Raw genomic sequence first — 26,213 nt, 5'->3', positions numbered from 1 at the left:
TACTATTTTTATATCTAATAGACTGACAATGCAAATAAAATCAGTCAAGATGGATCAAACAAATTTACAGGAAAGAAGCTGCCAGCAATTCCTCCAGACAGATCTATTAATGAACATAAATCTTCAGTTAGTCTCAAAGAACAGGTATATTATATAATATGTTATATTTATTTGTTATACAGAAGATAAAATATATGTTTTAAAATCTTTTTAATGTTTATAAATTTTAGGAAATAATTAAAAAGATGTCTTGTGATATTTAAGCAAATGATGATGAAAAATAATTTTGTTCATTCCTTTTGAGTTTAATAATTGTTGTTATTGACAGAAAATATAAAGAAAAAGGTTTTTGTTTATTTGATATAATCTAAAAAATGTGGTGTATCAAAAAATGACTATTTTAAGCAAAAATTCAATTATGTGGATGGCCCAAGCAAGGTTCATATATATACACAATAAATAAATAAATAAAAACTATATGATAAAACTCCAATTATCCAAATTAATTTGAACCTTGCTTGGGCCATCCACATAATTGAATTTTTGCTTAAAATAGTCATTTTTTCGATACACCACATTTTTTAGATTATATCAAATAAACAAAAACCTTTATATATATAGAAAAATTTTTAAATTTCAGTATTTTATATCATTTAATCATAAAAATTATTCAAACCTTAAATGATAACATAAATAAAATATACCAATAGTATTTAATTTGTTTTGTATAGTTGATATATTTTTATATTTTCAGCACCCATTAAAAACAGAAGCCACGAAATATGAACAAAATAATATTGATGAAATGCAAGACAATGTATTTGAAGATTCAATACCAACTTCTGAAACAAGAAAAGCTGCCTTTTCATCTGATCAGATTTCACCTGTAGCTTCTTCACCACCACCACCACCTCCACCACCACCACCACCACCGCCTCCACCTCCTCCTATTCCGCCACCACCTCCATTATCATCATCTGCTTCATCTTTACCCGATTCAGATCAAATACCATTACCATTACCACCAGAACATGATACGTTAGTAGGAGAAGTTGTTAGTTCATCAACAGTATCAAGTAAAACTAGAACTGTGGAAACCATTACAGTTAGTGATATTTTTAATTTTTATAATTCTCTAATTTGTAGGAATAATAATTTGCCATTTTTATTAATTATGGAACTTGTAAATTAATTATAATTTTTATGTTATTATTTTAATTTTTAATATTATCTTTACTTAAATATTTTAATTTGAAAAAAATAAAAATATTTTATTGTCCATTTTTTTAATATTGTAAAATTATTTTATATGTTAAATCCTTGATAAAATATTCATGATGAAATGCAGATATTTAGAATTTTATATCATTAGGTGTAATTTATAATTTACAGAATTATAAAAGAATTAGAACTGCTTTTAGATGTTCTGTGTTTATTTGCAAATTATCTTAGCACAGATGAACAAAAATAAAAAAATATTTATACAGAATAAATATTCTTGGAATTTAAGATTCCAGAATCAGATTCAATTTAAAATACAAACAAAAATAGAACATAAACTGATTTGTGTGAATTGAACAGCACATGGCATCATAATCATTTTAAGAATTTTACATTAATGAATCTTTACAATTAATGTAACTAAAATATTATAATACAAATAAATATAAATAAAATGATACAAAAACTTAATAAATTAAACATAAAGAGTAAAAGACAACTATATTTTAGTACAAAATAAATTAAACATAAAGAGTAAAAGACAACTATAGTTTAGTACAAAATTTTACAAAATATCAAATAAATGACCGTCCCATGTCTAGATTTTAATTTCACAACTTTTCAGTGTTCATATCCCACAATCAGCAAAATTCCCTTGTTTATGTCTGCTCACATAGCAATAAATAATTCTTCAATGATCTTTAGTAATGTTAATCTTGAATCTGGTTATATTATATTGTCTGATTAATTACAATATATTTAAACACAAGCAAAACAATTATTAAAATGAAAAGATTATAAATAAATTCTAAAAGGTTTTGTAATTATATATGATTTATAAATAGAAGACAATAAAAAGTACAGTATCTTTAATGACTTTTTGGGTTCTCATTTTTGTGATTTCTATCAGATTTGCATTAATGCATTTTTATTGCATTGAGAAAAGTGTATTAATGTTAGTGGAGACAATTTTGATTTAATATGAAAGTTTTAAAGTAATAAACATTCAAAGTCAGAAGAAAAAATCAGTTATTTCATTTGCAACAACTTAATAATATAAATCTTAATGTTTATTCTTAGTTCCTGAAATTAAGAATTATGTGATTGTGCATTATTTACATGGTTGTATCAAAAAATAAAATTATTTTATAAAAAGAAAAACTTCTTATAGAAATATTTTTAATAATTTTTTGGGAACTTATTAATATTTCTTATTGAATTACTAAATTAAATTCAAATAATCTGACAAATTATCAGGCTATTTTTAGGCTAAGTTAATAATTAGCCTAAAAATAGCCCAATAATTCAGTAGATCATTTAGATTTAATTATTTAAATCAGGTTGTGACTTGTTGTTACAGGAAATCCTTGTTAATTTGAAATTTAAGTGACAAAATAATTGCAACTTTAAATTATCAAGTTTCAAATTATCCAAGATTTACATATTTCTGTATAATGTACCAAATGCCATGTAACTGATATAATTTATTAAGCAACTGGAATATGACTATGTATACAGAACATTACTTTCATTAATTAATAATTATTAACAATAATATAAATAAAGTGGAGGTAAATGGCATATGTCCAGTCAGAACCTTACAGGTTGTCACATAGGCTTTATAAAAAGTAAAGCAGAATTTTCAAAATGTAGCCCAATTAATTTTTAAAGTAGCCCGTAAAAATAGTAAATAACCCAAATCTAGTAGAGACCTACAAATATCAATCTGCTATATGTAGCCCAATCCTTCACTCCTGAAATCCAGTGATATTTTATGAAATAAAAGAAAAGTGTAGTCAATGTGTAAGGTGACACCTGAAAATGTGTTACTGTAAAAGCAAAACCATGTTGACTTGATTAGAGTTGTTCATGGTCTGTTATTCTCTTATGGTATGGAGATGTTAACTTCAGTCTAAACATATAAGTTAATAAACATTAACTTAAGTTAATGTTTATTATTTTCTGCTGAGCACGCTTTGGGTTGTTTACATATAAGTTAATATAAACATATCATAGTTTGCACAGAATTTTCTCTTTGAATTTCAAAGTAGCCATATTTGAACTAACCAAATTCCGTAACACATAAATTTCTATATCCTTAGCTGGGAAAAATAATATAGTTACAAACAATGAGATTACAAACTATCTGAGTTTGAATTCTCAAGGATTTCCTGTATTATAATGAATTACTAAAATTTAAACATTAGTTTTGAATATATTATAATAAGTTCTATTTTTTCCTATTATTACTTCTTGATGATTTGTTGATTGGAAAATTATTTTTGATTAGTTAGTAATCTATTACATAATATATCATCACACTTAAAAATTTTCAAACTTAGAAATAGTTTTCCCATAATATCTTATTCATAAGACTAGTGCTTGCTTTCTGAATGAGATTTTATTATTTGTATATGATAAGAATAATGCTTAGTTGTCTTATTTACCTTATTATAAATAGAATAGATTAGTTTATATTCTACATTAATCATACCTACTCTGATAAAAGTATTATTTCGTTAGAGATTAATATGATTGATATGATTATTATGGAATATTTCAGTATAAAATGGAACATGATGGAATTGTTGAAACAAGAGTGGAACAAAAAATAACAATTCAAAGTGATGGTGATCCAATTGATCATGATCGAGCATTAGCTGAAGCAATTCAAGAAGCGACTATGATGAATCCAGATATGACAGTTGAAAAAATTGAAATACAGCAACAAACATCAAGTCAATAACATAAAGGTAAAAAGGTTTGATAAAGTATGTAGTTTATATTCGTTTTGTTTGTAGCTATTAAAAATCCAGATCTGTATAGTATACTTTTGGTTACCTGAATACTGATAATCCAAACTTTCTGAAATCTAGAAAGCTCTTATTTTGACTGAGAAGAAAATTGCAAAAATAGCACTCGTCAACAGAAAAAAACAAGAATTAATAATTTTTTTCATTAAAAATAATGTTATTCTGTAGATAATTTAGTTTCAATTTTAAGTTTTATTTAAATTTTCAATAATCTGAACTTTTTACTAATTTGAGTACCCTTAATATTTAGCTAATAAATTAAATTAAATTAGGCTAATATAAACATCTACAAACCTAATTTTAGATTAAAGCCAAACAATTATTAGATTATATTGGGCTGTATTAATGCAACTAATTACTAATTAAATGTCAGGTAATTTGGCCTAGAGGCAGACATTAGGAACCATTGCTTGATAAATTTAATTATAATTATTGAATTTATTAAGAGATCTCTAGGCTAAATTATTTGACATTTAATTAGTAATTAGTTGCATTAATATAGCCCAATGTAATTTGAAAATTGTTTAGCTCTAATATTAATTAGGAAATATTAAATTAGAACTATCTTACAAAAATGAGTAATGTTGTGTATCAGTTAAATAAAACACAACTGTTTGTTCAATCATTTTCAGTCTATTTTTGATTGAAGGTCTCCAGTGATTTCCACTCTTTTCTTACATTTTCATTCATTTTGAACTAATCAGTTTGTTCTAGTTAATATAGACAGATGAAATCCCAGCCTGTCTGGACAGCATGAGATGGTTAATGATCAAAACCCTTCAAAAATTGAAAAAATTGAGAACAAAACATTACTACTAAAATTAATTTATAAACTTTTTGAAATTTTTAAACTTTAACAGTTAATTTCTATTATTTCAGTTTTCATATAAATACACCAATTTAAATAGTACAATGTATAAAATTTTTTAATTTTGTTACTTATTGAATTTTTAAATTTACTATAGGCCAGACATGAGCAAATGTGGCTCTTTTTGGGTTACGTGCAGCTCTTGCTGAAAGTGTTAATTTCTGCTTTTTATTATTATTTTTACAATTTTATTTCCACAATTTTGTGAAATATGTTTATTAAAAAAATTCAATATTTGTTTTTTATTATATTTATATTACAGTATATAATAAAATTGCGGTACAGAACTGTGGCTCCCATGCATTTTGCAAAACTTACATTTCGGCTCCCACTGAACTTTTGCTTTCCCTGCTATAGGCTATATCATTCTACAATGACTCATTTAAAAAAACTGCTTTGTTCTTTGCTTGTTGTTCTATTCTTTTTAGTATGGCAAAAAAGTAATGAGACACTATGCATTGCACATGTAATGACGACATTGTAGTCATGCAGCAATGCCATTCAAAAAAGAAAAAAAGCATGTGACTTTCTATCACTAACAAGTTTTAATGTGCAGTGAATGTTTTGTTCTAGAGCAGTTTACTCTAGTGTGTGTACAAGTGTTCTATTACAGAAACAGAACAATGGCATTTATAGCAATATTATGCAATCAAATTCTGTATGAGACTTGTTAAAAATAAAAACAATACAAACACATGAAAAAGTGAAACTGGCCTATGGACAGCACTCAATATTCAGGGCATGAAGTGTTCAGATGACATAAAGCATTTGCAGAAAGTCATGAAAGTGTTGAAGACTAACACTGCTCAGAAAGACCATATTTGGTGAAAACAGATGACAACGTGAAAAAATTTTTTTCACCAGGTGAAAAACCAAGTGAAAAAATAAATAAATATTTTCTTTTTATGAATAAGGTCTCTGTTTGCAAAAATTGAAACAACACCAGTATAAGTCCAACGAAGACAATGATATAATAAAAAAACTTAATACAGTAAGGACACAGAAGCAAAAGAATTAAAGTTATTTTTTAGTTTTAGTTGTTCTAAAGATAAAAATAACAATTCCTGAAAGTGCTTACTCTTAAAATATGTACTTGATTTCTTGAATGAATGTGAGCATGTCACACAATTAAAATAAAGTATCTCAAGAATAAATTCTTAAGAATTCACTAAAAGAGGGCTAAGCTACCCTAAAAGTTTATCCTGATAATTTCAAATAGTTAAATTATTCAATATTTTAACAAAAGATATGAATTTGATTCTCGGTCAGTTCTTTTTTGATGGATCTTGATTTTATTCTTCAGTTCAATTTAAATCTAACAGCCATCTCTGGAATATAATTAATTAACTATCACATGTACTAGATTAAAATTTTATTGCCAATTACCATTTTTAATATTTATTTAATATAATATCAAATTTATGTAAATAAAATATATTTATACGTAAAGATGTAATTTTTTTCAGCCATCTTAAATGCTGTGATGCTGCTTCAATTTGAATACAAAATAAACAATTTCAAGCAAGAATATTATTTTTATTTTCATGTGAAAAGTGAATAAATGTAGAGAAGCTAAATCACCATCACATAAAAGACTGCTGAATTTAAGGTATTTCCACTGAATAAAGCATTTATGAATCCAAAGGATTAAATTTAAAAAAATGATGCTTGTTGTAATTTTATAATGTAATCAAACTAATATTCCTAAGATATTTTCAGCAGAGCTTCCTTAAAGATTGTTTTCTTCTTTTAACAATGGTGAAATCAGAAAAATAGCACCAAAAAAAAAATTATATATATATACATCAAAACTATTTCCCCATTCTTTTTACTCAGCATTGAAGTAAATTGACTTGTATGGTGCTTAATATAACTTAGAAAAGTTTATTAACACATACATCTTTTCAAATTTTTATAAACAAATAATAAGAAAAATCTTTTATGCATTCTTCAAGTTGATTTTTATAAAAGAATTACTGTATAACAATAAAAATCAGCAATTAGCTTCTGTGAAATTGTTTCAAACCTATTTTGTCATTCAGTAAATAGTTTGATAGTGATTTGAGTAATTGTTAAAATTATTTATTCTTATTTTAAATTATTTTGTTAATATCATTTTTCACATTAAATTTGTTAAAATTTTATCAGTCATTTTAAGTTTATTTTTATTCCTAAGAATTAAACCTCAGAAAAATTTTCAATTTCACAAATTCTTTTTGAATTTTTTATTAAAATAAAAAAACTAAATATTAATTATTTTTGTTACTATTGTTTGAAGTGGATTATTCTAAGATAGTTTAGTTTAATTTTTTAATAATATACTAATTGTCAATTATAAATGTAAACTGTTAAATGAAGATGGTTAAATAAGAAATCCCCATGAAATTTCCATATATAATTGTTAAATTGGTGTTAAATTTGATGACTGTTAGAAAAAACTTTAAATCATGATTACATGATTTAAGACTGAGTTGAATTACATACTTCAAAAATGTTCTTGTAATGGATGAATTTATATTGGTTCCAACCTTTGTTTCTCAATTTTAATATGTATAAATAAACAAATCCACAAACTCAATTATTAATTAAAGCTAAACCAAACAAACCATCATATTATTGGTANATTTAAATTTTTCATTTAATCCATTTTTTCAGATTTATATTTATGGTAATTTAATTTTTAATTAATTTAAAATATTTTTTCTCATTTATTATATACTCATCATTTATTTCCTAATCATAATTAATAAATTATATGTACAGATTGATAAATACACTCATTAATATAAATTAGCCTAATATATTTAGGTATTAAATATTAAAAAAAATATATAACATTAAAAAAAAGCACAAAAATACTAATAATTTTTGTGTTTGCTCAATTTAATTTTGATTATCAATTGAATTGCTAAAGTGGCTCATTACTTTTCATATCATTAAATAAGAATGAAAGTTTAAAAACTGGAAAACAATTACTTTATATATTGCAATTGTATCTTTTAAAAACATTGTACTTGTAAACTCATAACTATGCTGAAATACATGACTGAAATTAATTTTATGATACAGGAACTATCTGAAATCTAACTAATAAGAAATTGATTTATTTTGATTAATTTGATTTATTGATTTATTTTGATTAAAGTCCATCAAAAGAATATTTAATCATTGTAACTACTAAAAATTTCATTAATATGTTCAATCTGTAATTTATTAGATTATATTGATTTTGTACGATGATCTCTGTAAATGTTGCTATAACATATGATTTACATTTAATCAGAAGAGAAAGATGATTAGATTCAAAGAAAATTTTTATATTTATTAAAATTTTTGAATAATAATAATAATTTTTTAACAAGTATATATGAATAATATTGGTTCATCTTTCTTAGGTAAACTTGAAAATTCAGAATCTAAAATGGAGTGCTCAATTCATAAATATTACCCAATATTATTATATATATTTTAGTGTTTAATAATTTTTTTTTTAATGTGGCTAACATAACATTCCAATTTTTCTGACAAATTTTCCAGGAATAACTATCCTAAAGTTTGTCATTAAGATATTATAAATCAAATTCTATTTCCACTTATGCTTAATGCCATAAACTGAAAATTTATTTCTGGAAATACTGTAAACATTAATATATGTAATATCATATCAAGATGGCTAACGAAAAAATTACAATTTCTTAAATCTGATATTTCATATAATCATAAAAATTTTATCAGTAAATAAAAGTAAAAATCAAAAAGTGGAATTTATTGCATTAATAAATTCAAAACTATAACTATCAAAACCCTTTGTTTCTCTAGCAGATTAATTTCTTTGATTAATAAACTATGAATGTCTTTGGCTGCCTTCATCAGCCATATTCATGTTTATTGAACATCATCCAAATAGTATTCTTTCCAGTTGAATTTCACATGAAGGGGATCATTCTAATAGTTGAACATATAGTTCAATTTAGCAATTTGAACACAAATGATAATGTGTATGCATAATCAGAAACTGTTCAGCTAACATGCTTAAGAATTGTGTAGAACTGACAACCACAGATGCTTACAAAGAAATAAATGTGCATCCAGTTCTCCATAGGGAAACCAACATTCTAGTGATTAGCATCTTTCATACATTTGTGAATCCATCAGCATCTCTCTGGTTTATGCAATTGGTACTTAGTCCATGTCTATACTTTTCAATTATTTCAGGATACTTGTTAATGGTAGAGTCTCTGATGGGTCTAATAACTTGCACTTTGTCCCAATGCAATACATTGTCCTTCTTCACTATGAATGCAGCAGGTGTTTTAGAGTGCCTTCCTTTCAAATACTAGCATGAGTTGTTTTATGTGATTTCTATTAGAAAGAATTCATTCAGTTGATATTCAATAAACATGAAGATGAAGGCAGCCAAAAATGTCCATTGTTAATTAATCAAAGAAATTAATCTACTGGAGAAACAAACATCTTGATAATCATACTGATACTTTAGTTGTGTGCTTAGTAGACTTAAATTCAAAAATAATAAATAAATATAGTATTAAAAGTATTATACACAAAAAAGGTACTGATAAAATTGATAATATTTTAAAAAGTTTTTTGAGATCATTCTTATTTATAATAATCTAAATTCTAAAATATCAGATAAGATTGATTATTAGTAATTCATCTTTTATTATATTTGATAAAACTTATTAACTTTAGTTAAAACAAGATGTACTCTTTTATATAGGGATATGCATTTCAGGCAGGTTTTTGCCCCTCTAATGTTTGTCCAATTTTTTAAAGTTCTTTTAACATTAATAAATTGGATTGAAGAGGGGCAAAAAATGCATGAAATCCATATCCCAATATGGAAGAGTTATTTTTGTTGAGTGTCACCTCTGAAATTAATTATTTTATAAGTTTTATTAAATATACAAGGAAAAGAAAGTGAGTGGAGGAAAATTCATAGTTTATTCAATAAAATATTTGACTTAACCTTTTTTATGGATTATTATTATTATTATTTTTTTTTTTATTTAGCATTCTGGTACAAAGACCCTGATGCGGGGATATAGAATAAAACAAAGTATACAAAACATTACAAAATAATATACACATTTCACATATTATATCCATCCATTGCAGTAACATAATTTGATATTAATAGAAAATTACACAATTCAAAATTATTTTAAACCAAATTCAGCAAAAAGAAAAAACAAAAACTTAAACTACATGGGAGAACTATCCGAAAAAAAAAAAATAAATAAATTCGAAAAAAAATAAACAACCAACTAGGTTAAAAACTTACCTAAAAAAAGAAAAACAACAGTTTATATTATGGATTATTATTATGGATAAAATATAATAAAATGCTATTTTAACAAATGCCAGAATGTTGAGATGTGAATGATTTATTTTTATTAGATTTTTGAAATACTTTGAAAGTATTTCACTATTGAATGTCATTATATTGAAATTGTCAGTTTAAAATAATAAAAATTTACTCCCTGTAATAAAATACATCCAGTAAAATGATATTTCTGTCAAAGTGATTAAATTGATAGCATTTTTTGATCATTTTTATTTTACTTCATGAGATTATTTTTTTGGTGACCACATTGTTCTTTCATTATAATCTATTCTGTTTTGGAAAAATTTGTCATATTTTTTAATTATGGAAATTGTTACGATTTTTTACAATTTGAAATTTTTTATTGAAATACAATGATTCAAAGTAACAATAATTACATTTTAATTAATTTTGATACATTATTAAGTTATTTATATTATAAAACATGTTAGATAAATATTATTTTAATATTTGCAGATTTGTTTTATATTGTAATTTAATAAAAATCCAGAACATTAAATCATACATAAACACTTATAAAATATACAAAGTTAAATCTCTATAAATAAAAGTTATATTGAATTCCTTTATGAAATGAATTGTAGCCAAGAATATAAAATCTGTTTCTATACTATGAAATGCTTAAATATTTTCCTAACAAATTTTAGGTTGATTTATTATTTAAACAATATGTTGCTATAAGTTAATCTGTTTGTTGGTATTGTGCATTACACAATAAATAATTTAAAATGAGAATGAATTATTTACATACCTTTTCAGTTCTAATTTACATAAATTGATTTTATATAATAAAATTTTCATGCAATGAAATTTTGATGGACTTTATCATTTTGCTCTGTAGAAATTTTAACTGGCTGCCTAATCTAACTTCAATTCTATTAGTCTAGAATTTAGATAGTTCACTGAATATTGCAATTTTTTCTGATTGATATGGCATTTATAAATTAAGCATGCAAATTTGTTTGGCTTTATAATTAATTTGTGTTTTATGCATAAATTAATTCTGTAAGAAAAGTCAAATTTATTTTTTAAAATTAAACTACTAAAGTTTAAATTGTCATAAAGAATATTTAAAATTTTTCTAACATATTTTAAATACTTTCTTATAAATGTAAATAATAATTTAAGAAATATAGAACTATTATTTTTTAATTTTATAAAACTAAATTATGTAAATTTTGTATGCTATCTTTAACAGTTATTAAACAAAAATAAAGAAGTGTTAAAAAATTCTTCTATATATTTTAAATCATTAGTTGTAATTAAAAAGTAAAAGAAAAAAGGAAACATGGGAGTAGAAAATGTGAAAGATTCTAATAGAGCATAATATAAATCATGATTATATATGCAATAATAAACAAAACTACAACCATAAATGATGCTTAAACAATATTTTTATCAAATTTACAAAAAGAAAATAAATTTCTTTAAAAACTGTTTTTCTGGAGAAACAAACAAAATCAACTAGATTGATATTTTACCCAAGAACTTTCAAGTTTCTTACAATCATTATCATAGAACATTTAAACACAAATTCTGAACTGTACCAATTCAAAAACATTCCAAACATCTAGTATGAAAATCTTTATAGCCTAAGAACTCTGATCTTCAATAGAGTGTTGTCTTTCAGACTGTTCTTTATTTAAAAATTATAGTTCTACTGTAAATCTATTAAATTTTTTATCACTGGACAATACTCCTTTCCTATTACATGCAATCCTCATAGTTCTCAGAATGCTTTTAAACCTCTTACTATTTTTACCTTCTAATTATTCCTACTTCTCCTCTTATGCCATATTATCCATTTCCAAGCTTGTGATAGCATTTTCCCATTCTTTAGATTTGTTACTTATGAAGCTCAAAAATCTAACCTCTGATGCTCATCACCAAAGTACTTTGGTAAAATATCAGACTGATTTAGTTTGTAGGTTTCTCTGATAAAGCAGTTTTTGGAATAAGGAACTTAATGGAGAGTGATAGCATTGGAATAAAATAAATATTGAGATATTAATTAATGGAGATCTAAAAAGAATATAATTTATATATTTTTCTTATCTTAAATTTTGAAATTCAACATTAAGCAATAATATTATCAGTTATAATTTTAAAATATTATTTCAGTCTTATAATAATGATCACAAATTAGCTCAAGAAGAAAAATTTATAATTATTAAAGTTGATTTTCTTCCTAATAAATTTAATTCAAAAGAAAAATATTTCTTTAAACTCAATATAATAGAACCAAAGTAATGATTATTTGAAACAAAAATAAAAATAATTAATGTGTATTTTATAATATAAAATTTTAATTTGGATATTATTTCGCATTAATAATAGTGATTAAGTCATTCAAGAAATATTTTTGTTCTAGACAATTGAAATTTTAATTATTACAAAGTAGAAGCCAACCTTGACTACATTGAAATGCAATATTTAAAAAATAGACAAATATAAATTAGAAATTGAGAAAACTGTTTTAAAAAATTTTAAGACGGTTAAGAAATGAATGTGTTTTAATGAAGAAGAAATTTAAAAAATTAATGGCAAAGATACTTCAAAAATGTAACAAAAGTACCTTCATTAACAAGCTTCAACAAATTTCTTAACAATCAATCAGAATTAAGAATGTTTTGAAATTACAGAAATAGCTATTGCATACTTGCTTGGTCTTTATATAAAAAATAATGCTTAATAAATGTTAACACAGATTTAAGCTTTTGATTTTTTTTTAAGAATTCTGTTGTGATTTGAATATATATAATTAATTTAAAATACATTAAAAAATTTAAGCTTTTTTATGATATTTGTCTTTGTTTTTAAATATTGCAATTATAGTACTTTAAATGCAAAAGGGTTCATCAAATTGCCTTCATAAATCAGAAAAATCATTTATGAAATATATAAAAAGAAATGATTCATTAAATTTTGATCCCATTAAAAACTTATGTGCAGAAATTTTCCTATAATAAATTAAAGAGAAGAAGAAAATTCAAATTTTATCAATTATTTTTCATATCAATAGTCTGTTGAACAGCTCACATATCTGTATTATAACTTAATAACTGCTGAAGTTAGCACAAGAAAAAAATTAAATGACAAAATTTTAAGAAAAAGTTTTGTGTTCTATATTTCTGCATCTTTAATTGGTTGAACAACTTAAATAACTTAACTCTTATGCAAAATTTTAAATTCCCTTTTATGGAATGAAAATTTTTGTGTCAAAGTTTTGGATTTTTTAAGGCAAAATATTAAATAATGATTACTATCAAAGTATTAATTTTTACTATTTTATACCAGTTTATATTTATATATGTAAAAAATACAGTTTAGAATATGAACTTTAACAAAGAAATTTTATACGATAGAATTTAAAATACTTATAATAATTTCTTATATTAATGTTTTACATAATTTCCTTTGTAATTGGTAACCAGCATCATCTAATTGACCATAGTCTATTGTTTATTACTGTTTTACTTTATAAACATTAGTACAGTCAACTAATAAAAGTCAGTGTATATTTTAGCATTAGAATGGTTTTCTGATAGTTAACATTCAATTTATTGAAGAGATTAAAAGAGATGTGAGATATTTGTGTGCATGAAAATGTTTTCTTATAGTATCTGAACTTTTAAGAGTTGACTGTATAATATTAAAGTAGTGAATTATGTGAAATAGTTATTTTAATTTACTGTAATCAAAATAATCTTACACATTTTGAAATTTGTTACGAAATATAATATGAATTTTCTTCTGAAATTTAAAAGCTTAAAAATTTTTAAATGCTATAAAGTTTCAGAAATTGTTTTATTTAGCATTTATTTAGCAAAGTTCTTAATGCTTTTTCTTTTAATTTTCAGTATTTATATAAAGATAAATAATCTTAATTTTTCTCTTTTCAATGCACCTTTAACTAAATAAAATGCGTTTAAGTGTTCAGATTTGATGTATTTTGTGAATTGTACAATTGCTTCTTTGCTAACTAAATATACACAATATAATAGATTGTTGCATCTAGAAAAATACAAATATTTTTAGGCAAAAAAATATATAAAATGCATATATATATGAAAAAAAAGATATATATATATAAAAAACATAATAAAATACTGCCATAATAATAATTAATACTATGGCAATATTGGAAATGTATTACTATAATGGGAACAATACTATATACAACTTATGTAATAAGTAATTATTCAGTTTTATTAAAAGTGTGATTATCAATTTCTGTCAAATTATGATTCAATTTTCATATGAAATTTTGTTTTATCTATCTAATGTATAAGGTTTATTTAGTATTATATTTATAATTGTAATGATTGATATGCATTTTATGTTTATCAAAAATTAAGTTAATAGTATTTCCTGAATAATTGTATATTTAAAATCAATTTAATTAAAAAAATGTAAATGAAATGTGTTTTTTTTTTATTCAAAATATTCTATGTTTTCTTCATATCTTAATTTAAATATTTAATATAGTTGAAACTTTTTTAAATCTGCTGCCATTAGTTTGTGAATCAGTCACCATTTATTAATATTAAGATGCTAGATTTATGTATATATGCAAACATTGGATTATTGTATGGAAAAATTGTCTTCCTTTCTTTAGAGGCTTTAAAGCTGTAACTACCTAAGAAATATTTGCCACATTTTAAAAATATAAACTTGATTCACTGTAGCTAAATATATGGTGTCAGATGGAAAACATTTTTCAAGCCTACCCAGTCTGAGGACTCCTGATCAAATCTGGGCAGACAACCCTAGAATTTTTTATGGGTATATGGACACGACCAAACCAATGATGGGTATGTGGAAAAGGCCCTCTTAACATCCACAGGCTAATGGTCAGATGGTGAAGATTTAAGATGTGTTTCCAGCATTTTTCTGAGAAGGGCTCTGTGAGCTATAAAAGACAAGTCTGAGAACCAGATATGAAAGATATAGTCAAAGATTAAAATTAAGAATTTAAAAATTTTTGAATAACAATGGATATAAATCAATGTGAAATTTGCAACTGCTTTTTCAAAAAAGAATGTCATGAAAATTAGTGATAAATTTTGTGCACTCAATATTAAAATCACCTTTACATATTCGTCAGACTGTGATGTTCAAGATTCTGATTTTATATATTCTATTTTCAAAAAGGCTTGTTCACAAAGATATGTAGAAGCAAAAATAGAAAATATACCCCATTCAAATTTCTTGACTTTCAAAATTCTCTTCCAGAAGAGATTTGTAAAAATTTAACTAATGGCTCTTTAAACAGGTTTTTATAAAAATTATTTGCAACATGATCTATTTATTCTAGTTGATTTTTCAAAAGTTTGTAAACTTTGAATTAGTTCAAATGAAAGGCTGAGAGCAACAGTTCTATGTATAATTGAGTTAACAGTGCCATGCTGTTGTGTATTAATTATGCTATTTCTAAATATAATGAAAGATTACTAGAGTTCCATTTAAGTATTGATGGAAACAAAAAAAATTGTAACAATGAAATATGAAAAACTAGTGTGCTGCATTTTTTACATTACATATCTCAATTTGTAAAAAAAAAACAGTGTTAGACTGTCATGCTCAATCTTTCACATGTTGATGATAAAACATGTCTGCTGTTCATGGCTTTTTGCCCTTTAGTTACATTAACTTTTTGTTATAGCCTAACTAGTTACTTAAATTTTAGGGCTTATCACAAAAAGTTAGCAAAGCATGTGAGTGAGAACAAAGTACAGAACCAAATAAATGTGCTTCAAAGCCTTATTTGTCCTATGGAGATCCTGGGGTTAAGACATCAGCCTACAGAGCTCTGAGGACCAGGAAACAGATTGGATTGATGGTATACAGCAATGCAACCCATGAATGATCTGTCAAGAGGGAGGTGCCTCCTGGTACGAATTTCTGTAGGAAACTGGCTCCTATTTAAATGTTATATGGTGAAGGAAACTCAGAAAACTTCATATAGCCAGCTGTTTGCAAGGTAAGAACACACAACCAGCTATTAGTATTTGCTGATGTTACCCACTCACCCACTGGTGGAAAATCTGGGAATGAATTCAGATGGGTTAAAAAGCTCTGGAAATTTTTTGAGATGTTCATTCTGAATAAGTCAAGCCCCATTTCTCACCATCTAGATACCCTGTTGTAACCTGGCTAAATCCATAATGTACTTGACATAAAGGCCCTCTTAACGTCCACAGGACTGAAAAAGCAGTCTTAAGCTACTTACACGATAATTAAGTTATACATTTTTCTTCAAATTCATTTCATATAATAATCAGATCCTTCCTGATGACTAACTCTCAGAAACAGAATCAAACCAGAATATCCAGAGTAGATGATTCAAAAAAGAGTAGAGATCAAACCCAGATCTCTTGTGATGGATTATTTGCAAGATCCTCCAACTAACTACTCATGAACCATAACTTATAATGGCTGCTTTAGTTTTGTTTATGGGAAAGCCAAGTCCTCAATAAGAGAAGATTTGACAGTTATCTAATGGAGGACAGTTTAGCCATAGAATTATCTGCTAAATTTAGTCAAGAGATTTTCCAAATAATTTTCAAAAACAGCTATATACAGTATATGCAAATCAAGATAGCTTTTCCAACATACAAAAATGATAAATTTATCTCCAAATATCTCTAACCCTTGATTTACACAGTACTTGAATTGAACAATTTCTGTTCAATAGGGTGGGAAAATTCTAAGTAACAAAATATACATGGTGAATCCTGAAAAGGATTCAGGCTAATAGCTCAAAAAAGAACTGTCAGCTTCATTTAAGCAATGTTTGCTTTCATATATCATTGAACATGGGTTACTCATTGGTGCATCAATAAATTTCTACCTCTATCCCAAAAAAGCAGGCCTAAAATTATTTCAGCTCCTATTCAGATAGAATTACCAAGTTGTAGAGAGGTTGAAATTAATACATTCTACATTTCCTTCAATTAAAAAGGTTAAAGAGAGCATACCATGTAATCCCAAAAATTTGAAGAGTTGTGTGAGTTTGCTTCCCTGTATTGCTGCACTGTCTGCAAGTGTTTTCTTCTCAAGTTTTAAATAGTTTGTGATAAAGCTGTCAGTGAAGAATACATTTTTTGGTTTCTGGTTTCATTAAAGATCTCACAAGACAAAAAGAAGGCTATAATTTGGAACTTAGCTTTAGTGTTGTGCCAATAATCGGTATTGTAAACAGATAAACAAACTGCCAGTAAGAGGCATCGCATTACAATCAACAGCAGAAAGATTAGCTCAGCAGTTGGGCATTGATGGATTCATAGCTAATATAGTTGGTTGCATCATTAGAATACTAGAATGTAATACTAGTCTACATAGATTGCCTTTATTCATGGAAAACAGCCTAAACAAAAGTACTTTCAATAATTGCCAATATGCTGCGGCAGACTGGAACATGATTTTGAGTCTGACCACATAAAGCTACTCGCTCACTGTACTAAATAATGTCAGATGTTAATATTCCAAAAAGAAACTGAAAAAAAAAAAATGGGTGAAAGAGAGCAGGAAAATAAAATGAAATGTATTTGCATAATCAATTATATTTGACTCTTTTTTTCCTTAACTCTTTCCTCCCTTTGGATATTATGAGGGCCTTTTTTGCAAGCCCATTATGGGTTCGGCCACGCCCACAATGGGGCGGCCGGGTGGCGAGGGACGGGGCCGACATATCCAAACAGACAATTATATTTGACTATAACTAATAAATAATACTTGTAAATTTCAACAAACGGCATTTTTAGTATACAATTTCTAACAATACATGCCCATTTTGGCGCCAGAACTGCCCTATGCCCAATCCGTCCCTGTCAATAGGTATTTCATATAAATGGAAAATAGTTCTTTATTTTCAACTAGCAGACCCCGCCACGCGTTGTTGTGGCTCAAAATGTATCTATTATAAATGTATAACACTTCCCCTGTGGGGGAAATTTTACGAAAAATTTCTTCTTAGTGTACAGTACATTCTCTTGACGTACCCTATTAAAACGCAATCAAAAACGCAAAAACCCGCATCTAAAATAGTATAAATAGAAGCAGAGTTCTTTACGGTAAGACTTAATCCCGTCCATCTCCCGGGGGGGGATTTCGACACGTATATTATATAAAAACACGTGCGTATTCGAATGCAGCGTTGTGTCAAAATTTCAAAGGAATCGGTAGGAACAAATGAACATTACATTTTTATTTATATAAATAGATAGATGATGATCCACTTTAGTTCATTTTCACAGAAAAGTGTAATGCCTCGCAGAAAAGCAAACTTAGGGCGTCGTACTCGTAGCGCCATCTGTTGGACATAAAAGCCTTAACCTAGATTATATATTTTAATTTATATGAATGTTTAACGGAATAATATACAGCCTATGTCCACCCTGAGGTTCCATTTTAAATATTGGGGAAAGAATTTTTGAAATCGGATGAGTAGTTTCGGAGATTACCTGCTGCAACGAAACTTACATACATTACAAACATTACCTCTTTATAATATTAGTATAGATTATTATTCATTTGAAAAATTAGTTTTTATAACTAGAATACTATTAACTTAAAAAATAATAATATTATTAAACAAAGAATAACAGTGGCTGCTATGTAACCCGGTATGTTCACAAACTACAAAAACAGTTAATTTATTTTATGGTGTTGACTCTTACCTTTTTATAAATATGCAGTAGTATCCAGCCATCGATATAATAATAATAGTTGCGATAACAAATACAATTGTAACAACTAAAAATACGTAAAATATATTATTAAAAAATTAAACTGATATTTTTATTAATAAAATCATAAAATTTGAATAATAATCTTAAAATTAAATCTCAAAGTAATTTTGGATATTCTGTAATTTACACGTAAGGGAATGTCGAGCAAGAGTACGAACTGAATTTTTTTTGCCTTCTTTTACTTGGCAACATTAAACGTTTCACTTCATAAAGTTGATGGTGGACATCTAGCCTACTGAGTGCGATTTACTATCGCAGAGATTGTCTTGTTAGTTTTTTGAGGTAAGTGTTTTTTTCTATGCCCTGATCTTATTTTCCTGTGTTTAGAATTCAGGATTCTACTTTAAATATGTGTGTAAATAGAACAATTGCTTAAGGTATGTCCTTTTTTTCGATTGTTATTAATGCCACTCGTTTACCGCTGCAAACACGATGCCATTAACTTATCCAGTGTAACTTGAAAAGTACTCTGTAGAGCAGTGTTTCTCAACCTCTAACGAATCTTCGCCCCCCCTCAACGTAGTATCGCCCCCTTCTTTAAAACCGTTACGTAGTGTCGTCCCCTTCAAAATTCCGATGTCGAGGGCCAAATTCGTACTGCATTGAATAGACTGGTGACTAGTATAATGTTATTTGTTTAATTATTGTACGATATAACGAATAAAATATCTAATTATTCTTAACATAATGATTTACTATATCGTCCAGAAAATTGTTTTTCGCTCCCCAAAATATAAATTGTTACTAATCGTCCCCTCAACATGGAAAAACGCCCACATGGAGGCGATGTCGCTCCCGTTGAGAAACTCTGCTGTAGAGCAGAAGTATGGATTCGTACAGGGTACTTACTGTTTAGTAATATTAATAAAGGAATTGGTTTAACTAGCTTGGTTACTTGAACCTAACTATCTCATTTAACTAAGATCAGCAAATTCAATTTAAATGGAAATATGCCTTACAAGGAAATATATTTGGCTCATTTGCCTACTGTTATTAATTACAGAATTCTAATTGCATTCCAACATCTCTGGAGATTTAAGCAAATTTTTAACCAAGATCAACAGATACTGCACACAATACTGCACACAATAGACAAAATGATCTATGGCCTTACAATGAAAGAGTCACTAGTTTGCCAGCTGGCAGAAAAGAATAAATTGATGCATTCATTCAATCATGAGCTTCAGTTAGCTGGAAGAGACTGGCTTATTATTTCCTTTAAAATGCAGAGAAATTTAATGGACCATATTTATCCCTTCACAACCTAAAAGCTACAAGTGTTGCTCGAGCAATGGGTTTCAATCGCCTGCAAGTAGCAAAATTTTACAATATGCTGCAAGAACTATACGATAACAAAATTTGGTCCCACAAAAATATAAAAACATGAATGAAACTGGAATCAGCACAGTTTCCAGCAAATTATCAAAAGTAATCTAAAAAAAACTGTTAACAAAGTTACATCTGCAATGAATAATATGTAGAATCTCCTCCAGAAGAATGGATAAAGTGTAAAGAATGGTGCGCGTGAAACACTACGATCACAAACGAATTCTGAAAGATCAGGAGAATGTTTGTGATCGTTGTTAATATGAAAATGTACTCTTCTGGAGCAAGAGTACGCTTGTGATTCTGCGAATATATCTTACATTTTCATATTAACATTTTCATATTTACATTTTCTTGCTCACAAGCAAGAGTACGCTTGTGAGCAAGGGTTATGATAAACACTGTTTTTTTGTGTTGGTCTTATATTCTAATTATATAAATATAACACCCATAAAAAAGTAAATGTGTTTAGTACTGTTTTGTGTAGTTAGTTAGTTTTTGTTAATCTATGGCAACGCAGCACTTGGTCGATCTGCCTAGGGGATGCTTTCTGAGAGGCCTTTCTAAAGATAACTGGTCCCAATTCAGGCGTTACAGACGTAAAAAAAACCCGAAAAATTCCACGTGACCAGCCCGTCCTGGCGAAGCGCGAAACCATGACCGAACTCCCAGTGTTCAGGGAACGGAACCGCTTGGCCACTGGTGGACCTTTGTATAGTTAGTTTTAAAATACTGATAATTGTGGGTGCATTAATGCAAAATCTAAAAATCACGTACTCCACATTCCCTTATTTCAGGAACAGTTCATAAGAAAACTGAAGTGAATTCCAGAAATTTAAAGAATATAATATGTTGTTCTCTTTGCCCGTTTTAAAAGTTATCTTTTAGTAAAATTGTAGTTCTGAGTGAGGGGTTTGGATTCCAAATTTTAGGTTCCCAGGAGACAAAAAACTCATAGGAATCTGATCTCTAGTGAACCGTCTCCAAACTTTGATTTTTGACTGTCTTCAAAATTCCATATAGGCCGATTATCTTGCAAAGGGTCATACGTAGTCCGTCGGTTCCCTTGACTTTTTTTAATCCTATGGGCATGGTCAACAGCTGATTAGAAATGCAGCTCTGAATGAGGTAGTTGGGATCTAACTTTTAAAGAAGAGTAATGCTAAATGGAACTTTTTCACTTTAGATTGTTTCGATAACCTAAAATGGAAGAAAGCATCTCGTTGTGTCATTCCTGAGATGCGAAAACGAATAATTGAAACTGATTTTATACGGATTTATCTTCAAATTTCCAAAAATAAGTATACAAATAAAAAATATTACTAAAAATCTGACTCGTGTTCTTTTACGTAACATACCTAAATGAACTGGAAATTTCTTCTCTGTAAAAAATAGAAACCAATTATTTATTAACTTATTTATAAATCCAGAAATAATAATTTCAAATATTTAAACGAACTGCAAAAGAAAGGAAATATTTAAAAACGAAAAATAGCCTTCTTGTAATCTAGTTATGTACAGTACCTCAATTATAAATCGGCTTCATAAGAATAAATGTACAGTACCTCAATTATAAATCGGCTTCATAAGAATAAATTTTTATTTGATTTCCATTGTCTGTTAGATATTATTTTAGGCGAATACTTAAATCGTCTCTTTTAATGATAAGAAAATTTATTTCCTTTAATCTTTGCTATTAGAAAATAAAAATGGCACTGTTACTTACGCTTACAACGAGGTATATTTCTCTTCACCACTCCACAATAAAAATGCTTTATTCCGTGAAGATGGAAACCCTCGTCACAATAAAAAGTTATATGTTTTCCGTACGTTAAAATTTTAGCATTTTTCGGAGAAAAATAACCATTTGGTACGTTTATTAGTGAAACGTTACATTCTTCGTCTGTCAAGAAGAAAAATAACTTTTTTGAATAAAGAGTTTTATTGAAAAGATCACCCTCCTTTAGCACAAATATTTAGGAAAAAAATATTTAATGTATTTAACTGTAGCCTATTGAAGCCCGTTGGGAAAATTGTTAGCCTGCGGAAGATGGCAACTTCACACAATAAGACGCAGAACAGTTTTGAGCCTTTTTTCTGGATAAGGAGTTGCGTCTTATATGCCATAAAACATGATAACGATATTCTTATATTATTTGCAATTTCTTGGACTTTTAACAAAATTTAGTGTTATCATTTTGATAAATATTTTGTTTTATATATATTTTTTTTACTTCTGACATACAAATCACTTTATTGAAAAACAAATTCTCAATATAGAAAAAAAAAAAACTTACTTGATTTCGAATAAATGTAGATTCCACATACTTGAATAGAAGAAAAATCGTCCTGTGGATGTCGCTGAATAAATTTAATATCGCCTTTCATACTATTGTTAAATATATATATAGACTCTGTAAGATCTGAAATGATTAAAATAAAGTTTATATAATAGAGATTTATTTAAGAGGAAATATTCATAATGGAAATGTTTCTAATTTTTATCTCAAAGGATAAAAATAATTCTTAATTAATGGAGATTGAGTTAGTTTGCCACAAGACAGTAATACCTGCTCAGTATTTGTATGAGATATTTTAATCGTTGTATATTTGTAAATAGAGAGCAGCATATCAGCACAAAAAAGCCTGTATAATTAATATTAATAGCCTAATGCCAACATCAGTAACATCTCAATCTCAATCAGTTTACATGTAATTTATATCGCGTTTGTGTATTATAGTCCGCTCAGAGAGAGAGTAGACACGAGTCAGCCTGAGCTGGAAGGGTCTATATTAGATGAAAGGGATTGAAGGAGACGTGGGAATTGATGCATGGATCACAGTAATAAAACAGTATGATTATTTTTATATAGTATAAAAACGTTTTAAAACAGCTGAAAGAGATCCATGTGTCAACTTTCATATTTATGTGTGTTTCCCAAATGTTTAAAAAATGATGATTCAGTTATGGCCGATTGACTTAGTTATAATCTAACTTACGATGCGTTAACGTTTCGCGCCCAGTATAAATCGCGCTTCAAGGCGGCAGCCTATCGCTCTGATGGACTGAATTCGGACAGGTCGAAAAACCCCTGGAGTTTTCGGGGATGGTCCCTCCGAATAGGTCGGGTCTCGTCCCTTACCACCCGACTGTCCCCATTGTGGGCCTTGTCGAACTATAATGGGCTTACTAGAAAAAGGCCTTTCTTAGTATCCGCAGAACGGAGAGTTTAATTAAAAAACTACATCGTGTTTCACAAATCGTCCTCTAGTCAATAGCAAGACGTATTTATGTTACGTTATATAAATTCAACAAGATGTAAAACCATCACAGATCTCAGGCAGAACAAAAAAATGAATATTTATCGTAGAGTAAATTTTACTTTATTGTCGAGAGTCTAGCTCTAGCGTAACTTTACTTGTCTTATCCTCTATATTGCGTTACTAACTTCTGATTGTTGATAATTCACCGTAAATAAAGTTTAGTTTATTTAGGTATGGCAAGATAGCCATGGCGATCTGTCGAAGGAGAATACCTCTCGGGAGACCATTTAAGGGAAACTGACCGCTATTTAGGTGCCTGTAGAAAACCCGGAAAAATTCCACTTGGTCAGCCCGTTGGCGAGGCGCGAACCCACGACCAATTGCTAGTGTTCAGTGGTTTTATCCACTGAACACTAGCAATTGGTGAGCTCCTGTAAACAAGGACTTTGTGAAAAATAAGAACAGCATTCAGCAAGAAGTTACGAAACATTCTGTTGGATAATGCACTATGAATTTCATATTAATGACGACAATATTTTGCATAATAAAATGTGACAAAGTAAAAAAACACAATGAATCTATGAACTATCTATCTACCTTCTCAGCAATACTATCTATTTAATAATAAACCACACACACCTGATTTGTATTTGCCGAGTTATTTTCTTTATTCATTCAAACGTTTTCGGCCAATTTGTATAGGCCATCTTCAGATTTTAACGTTGTTCGTTCGATGGAACCATCATTGGTTCCATCGAACGAACAACGTTAAAACCTTACAAATTGGCCGAAAACGTTTGAATGAATAAAGAAAATAACTCGGCAAATACAAATCAGGTGTGTGTGGTTTATTATTGAATCTATGAACTATACAATGAACTATAAAAATCGGTTTTCTCGCAAACTATAATTAAATAAGCAATTTCTTTTTATAAATAAAATTCTGGATAATATTAAAGACCCATTCTTTAACGAACCTAGTAAATTAATATGGCCTGCACACTAACAATAAAATTCAGAACATGAAAATTTAAGTTGTTTGTTACGTACTATTTTTACAGTCATATACACTCTCTCTACACGTCTTGTTATTTTTAGTTAAAACTTCAAGAGGACCAATACATTCTCGTTTATTCTGTCGGTAGTCTGCAAATCATATTTAAAATTAACAATAAATGAAATACAAATATTAAACTATTCTTAAAATTTACCTTTAGTCACTAATTTAATAACAGAAAAAGTTTTATTAAATACTTTTATCTCCCACAATTCATGATTATCCAAACTTATGCAATATCTTTTAAACATCTCAGCTGTTACAGCAATTCCATTCTTCAATATCTGTACAGGAATTGGACTTACTGAAACGATTAATTAACTAGAAATTATTTGTTATAGTAAAGTCTTGAAATACAAAATATCAAAACAATATCAATTAGAAACGGTTTAATCAACACGTAGCTGTAACAAGAGGAATGTTACAGCTACGTGTTCTGTTGAGAGTATATAAAATCATATATTATACTAGACTAAACGATATAATACATTATAGCTAAGTTAAAAATTTTTATAATTTTGTACAGCATGATTCAAAAGTAAAAACAACTTTAAAAATTTATATCCCAGTAAAATTTGATCGTAAACATTTGCGTTTTTCACAGAAATGTTTAATATGATATTAGAATTACATACTCTTTTGAAGTAAAAAATTATTTTTGTAAATCTGACCATGCTGTGTACTAGACTTAATGGTACACCACTTTGTTGGGCACTTTTACTAATTTTCACCAAGGCTTTAAAGTTATCATTACTGGTTATTATCGATATATTTTATCGCATTTTTATTTTATACTGTAGTAAGTTTTTACCAGCAATTAGGTTTTTCATGTATTAGTCGCCCTTGTTTATAGGCTACACGCGATGAATTTACAAACGCCTATAGCCAAGATTTTAGGGTATTTATTTTATTTTCTATTTAATGCTTAATCATCATGTGTATTTCCTTAAGCTAAAAACTTACCACAAAAAGGTATTTCTCCTTCCCAACTTCCATCCTCACGGCATGTTAATGTTTCATTTCCAAACAGATAACTATTAAGAGAATTGCATTTATATTTACCATCGTTTTGATCATAAAATCCTTTCTTAATTCTAATCTGTGGACATCCTGCAATAAATTATATTTATATTAAAATCTTCATATTTGATATTTCGTAATTATTTATACTGTAAAATTAACATATATTTAACCCGTTGTAACGATTGTATTAAACTATTTTTAAATCTTTTAAAACTTTTGGTTCAATATAATTAAAAATTATTTTGTTATAATTTTCTATTAATTATTTATATACTAAACACATTTTATCTAAAATATGAATTCCAAAAACCAATTGTTTTAAAAATTCTTTTAAAAAAGATTTTAACTTCTCTCACCTGAAAAATTACGAACTTCATGACAGATGAACACTAATATAATAAGCCTTGTGTATATCAGTTGGCATATAATTTTGACGTTCATTTCAAATTTATGGCATTGAAATGAGACATCAATAATTATGAAAGTAATACGATTAGATTGAAAAGTTTTATATTCTCATTAC

At 27.3% G+C, this 26,213-nt stretch overlaps 2 protein-coding genes across 9 annotated transcripts; one reads left to right on the top strand and one right to left on the bottom strand.

The window, feature by feature from the left end:
• Positions 1-7,049, top strand: LOC111630136 (acrosin-like). Its single transcript, XM_023374169.1, has 4 exons — positions 1-144; positions 755-1,105; positions 3,785-3,974; positions 6,369-7,049. The coding sequence occupies exons 2-3, from the start codon at positions 806-808 to the stop codon at positions 3,965-3,967; spliced, it is 483 nt and encodes a 160-aa protein (XP_023229937.1). The 5' UTR covers positions 1-144; positions 755-805; the 3' UTR covers positions 3,968-3,974; positions 6,369-7,049.
• LOC111630135 lies at positions 1,423-26,213 on the bottom strand. Of its 8 annotated transcripts, none has more exons than XM_023374164.1 (9): positions 26,047-26,213; positions 25,631-25,777; positions 24,822-24,971; positions 24,661-24,756; positions 22,644-22,769; positions 22,073-22,249; positions 21,705-21,728; positions 18,949-19,024; positions 1,423-1,943 (listed from the first exon to the last, which is right to left on the bottom strand). In XM_023374164.1, exons 1-9 carry the CDS (start codon positions 26,129-26,131, stop codon positions 1,913-1,915), a joined length of 912 nt encoding a protein of 303 aa, XP_023229932.1. In that variant the 5' UTR covers positions 26,132-26,213; the 3' UTR covers positions 1,423-1,912. The 8 variants fall into 8 exon arrangements, 4 of the variants coding, with proteins under 4 accessions (XP_023229932.1, XP_023229934.1, XP_023229936.1 ...); XM_023374165.1 differs by lacking the exon at positions 1,423-1,943 and adding an exon at positions 18,709-18,735; XR_002757459.1 differs by having other exon boundaries at positions 18,949-21,728.

Source organism: Centruroides sculpturatus, unplaced genomic scaffold (genome assembly GCF_000671375.1).
Source record: "Centruroides sculpturatus isolate CEXI.00-Female unplaced genomic scaffold, Cexi_2.0 scaffold684, whole genome shotgun sequence".
Lineage (NCBI taxonomy): Eukaryota > Metazoa > Arthropoda > Arachnida > Scorpiones > Buthidae > Centruroides > Centruroides sculpturatus.
Note: the sequence above shows the minus strand (reverse complement) of the source record. Positions and strands in the feature narration are given on the sequence as shown.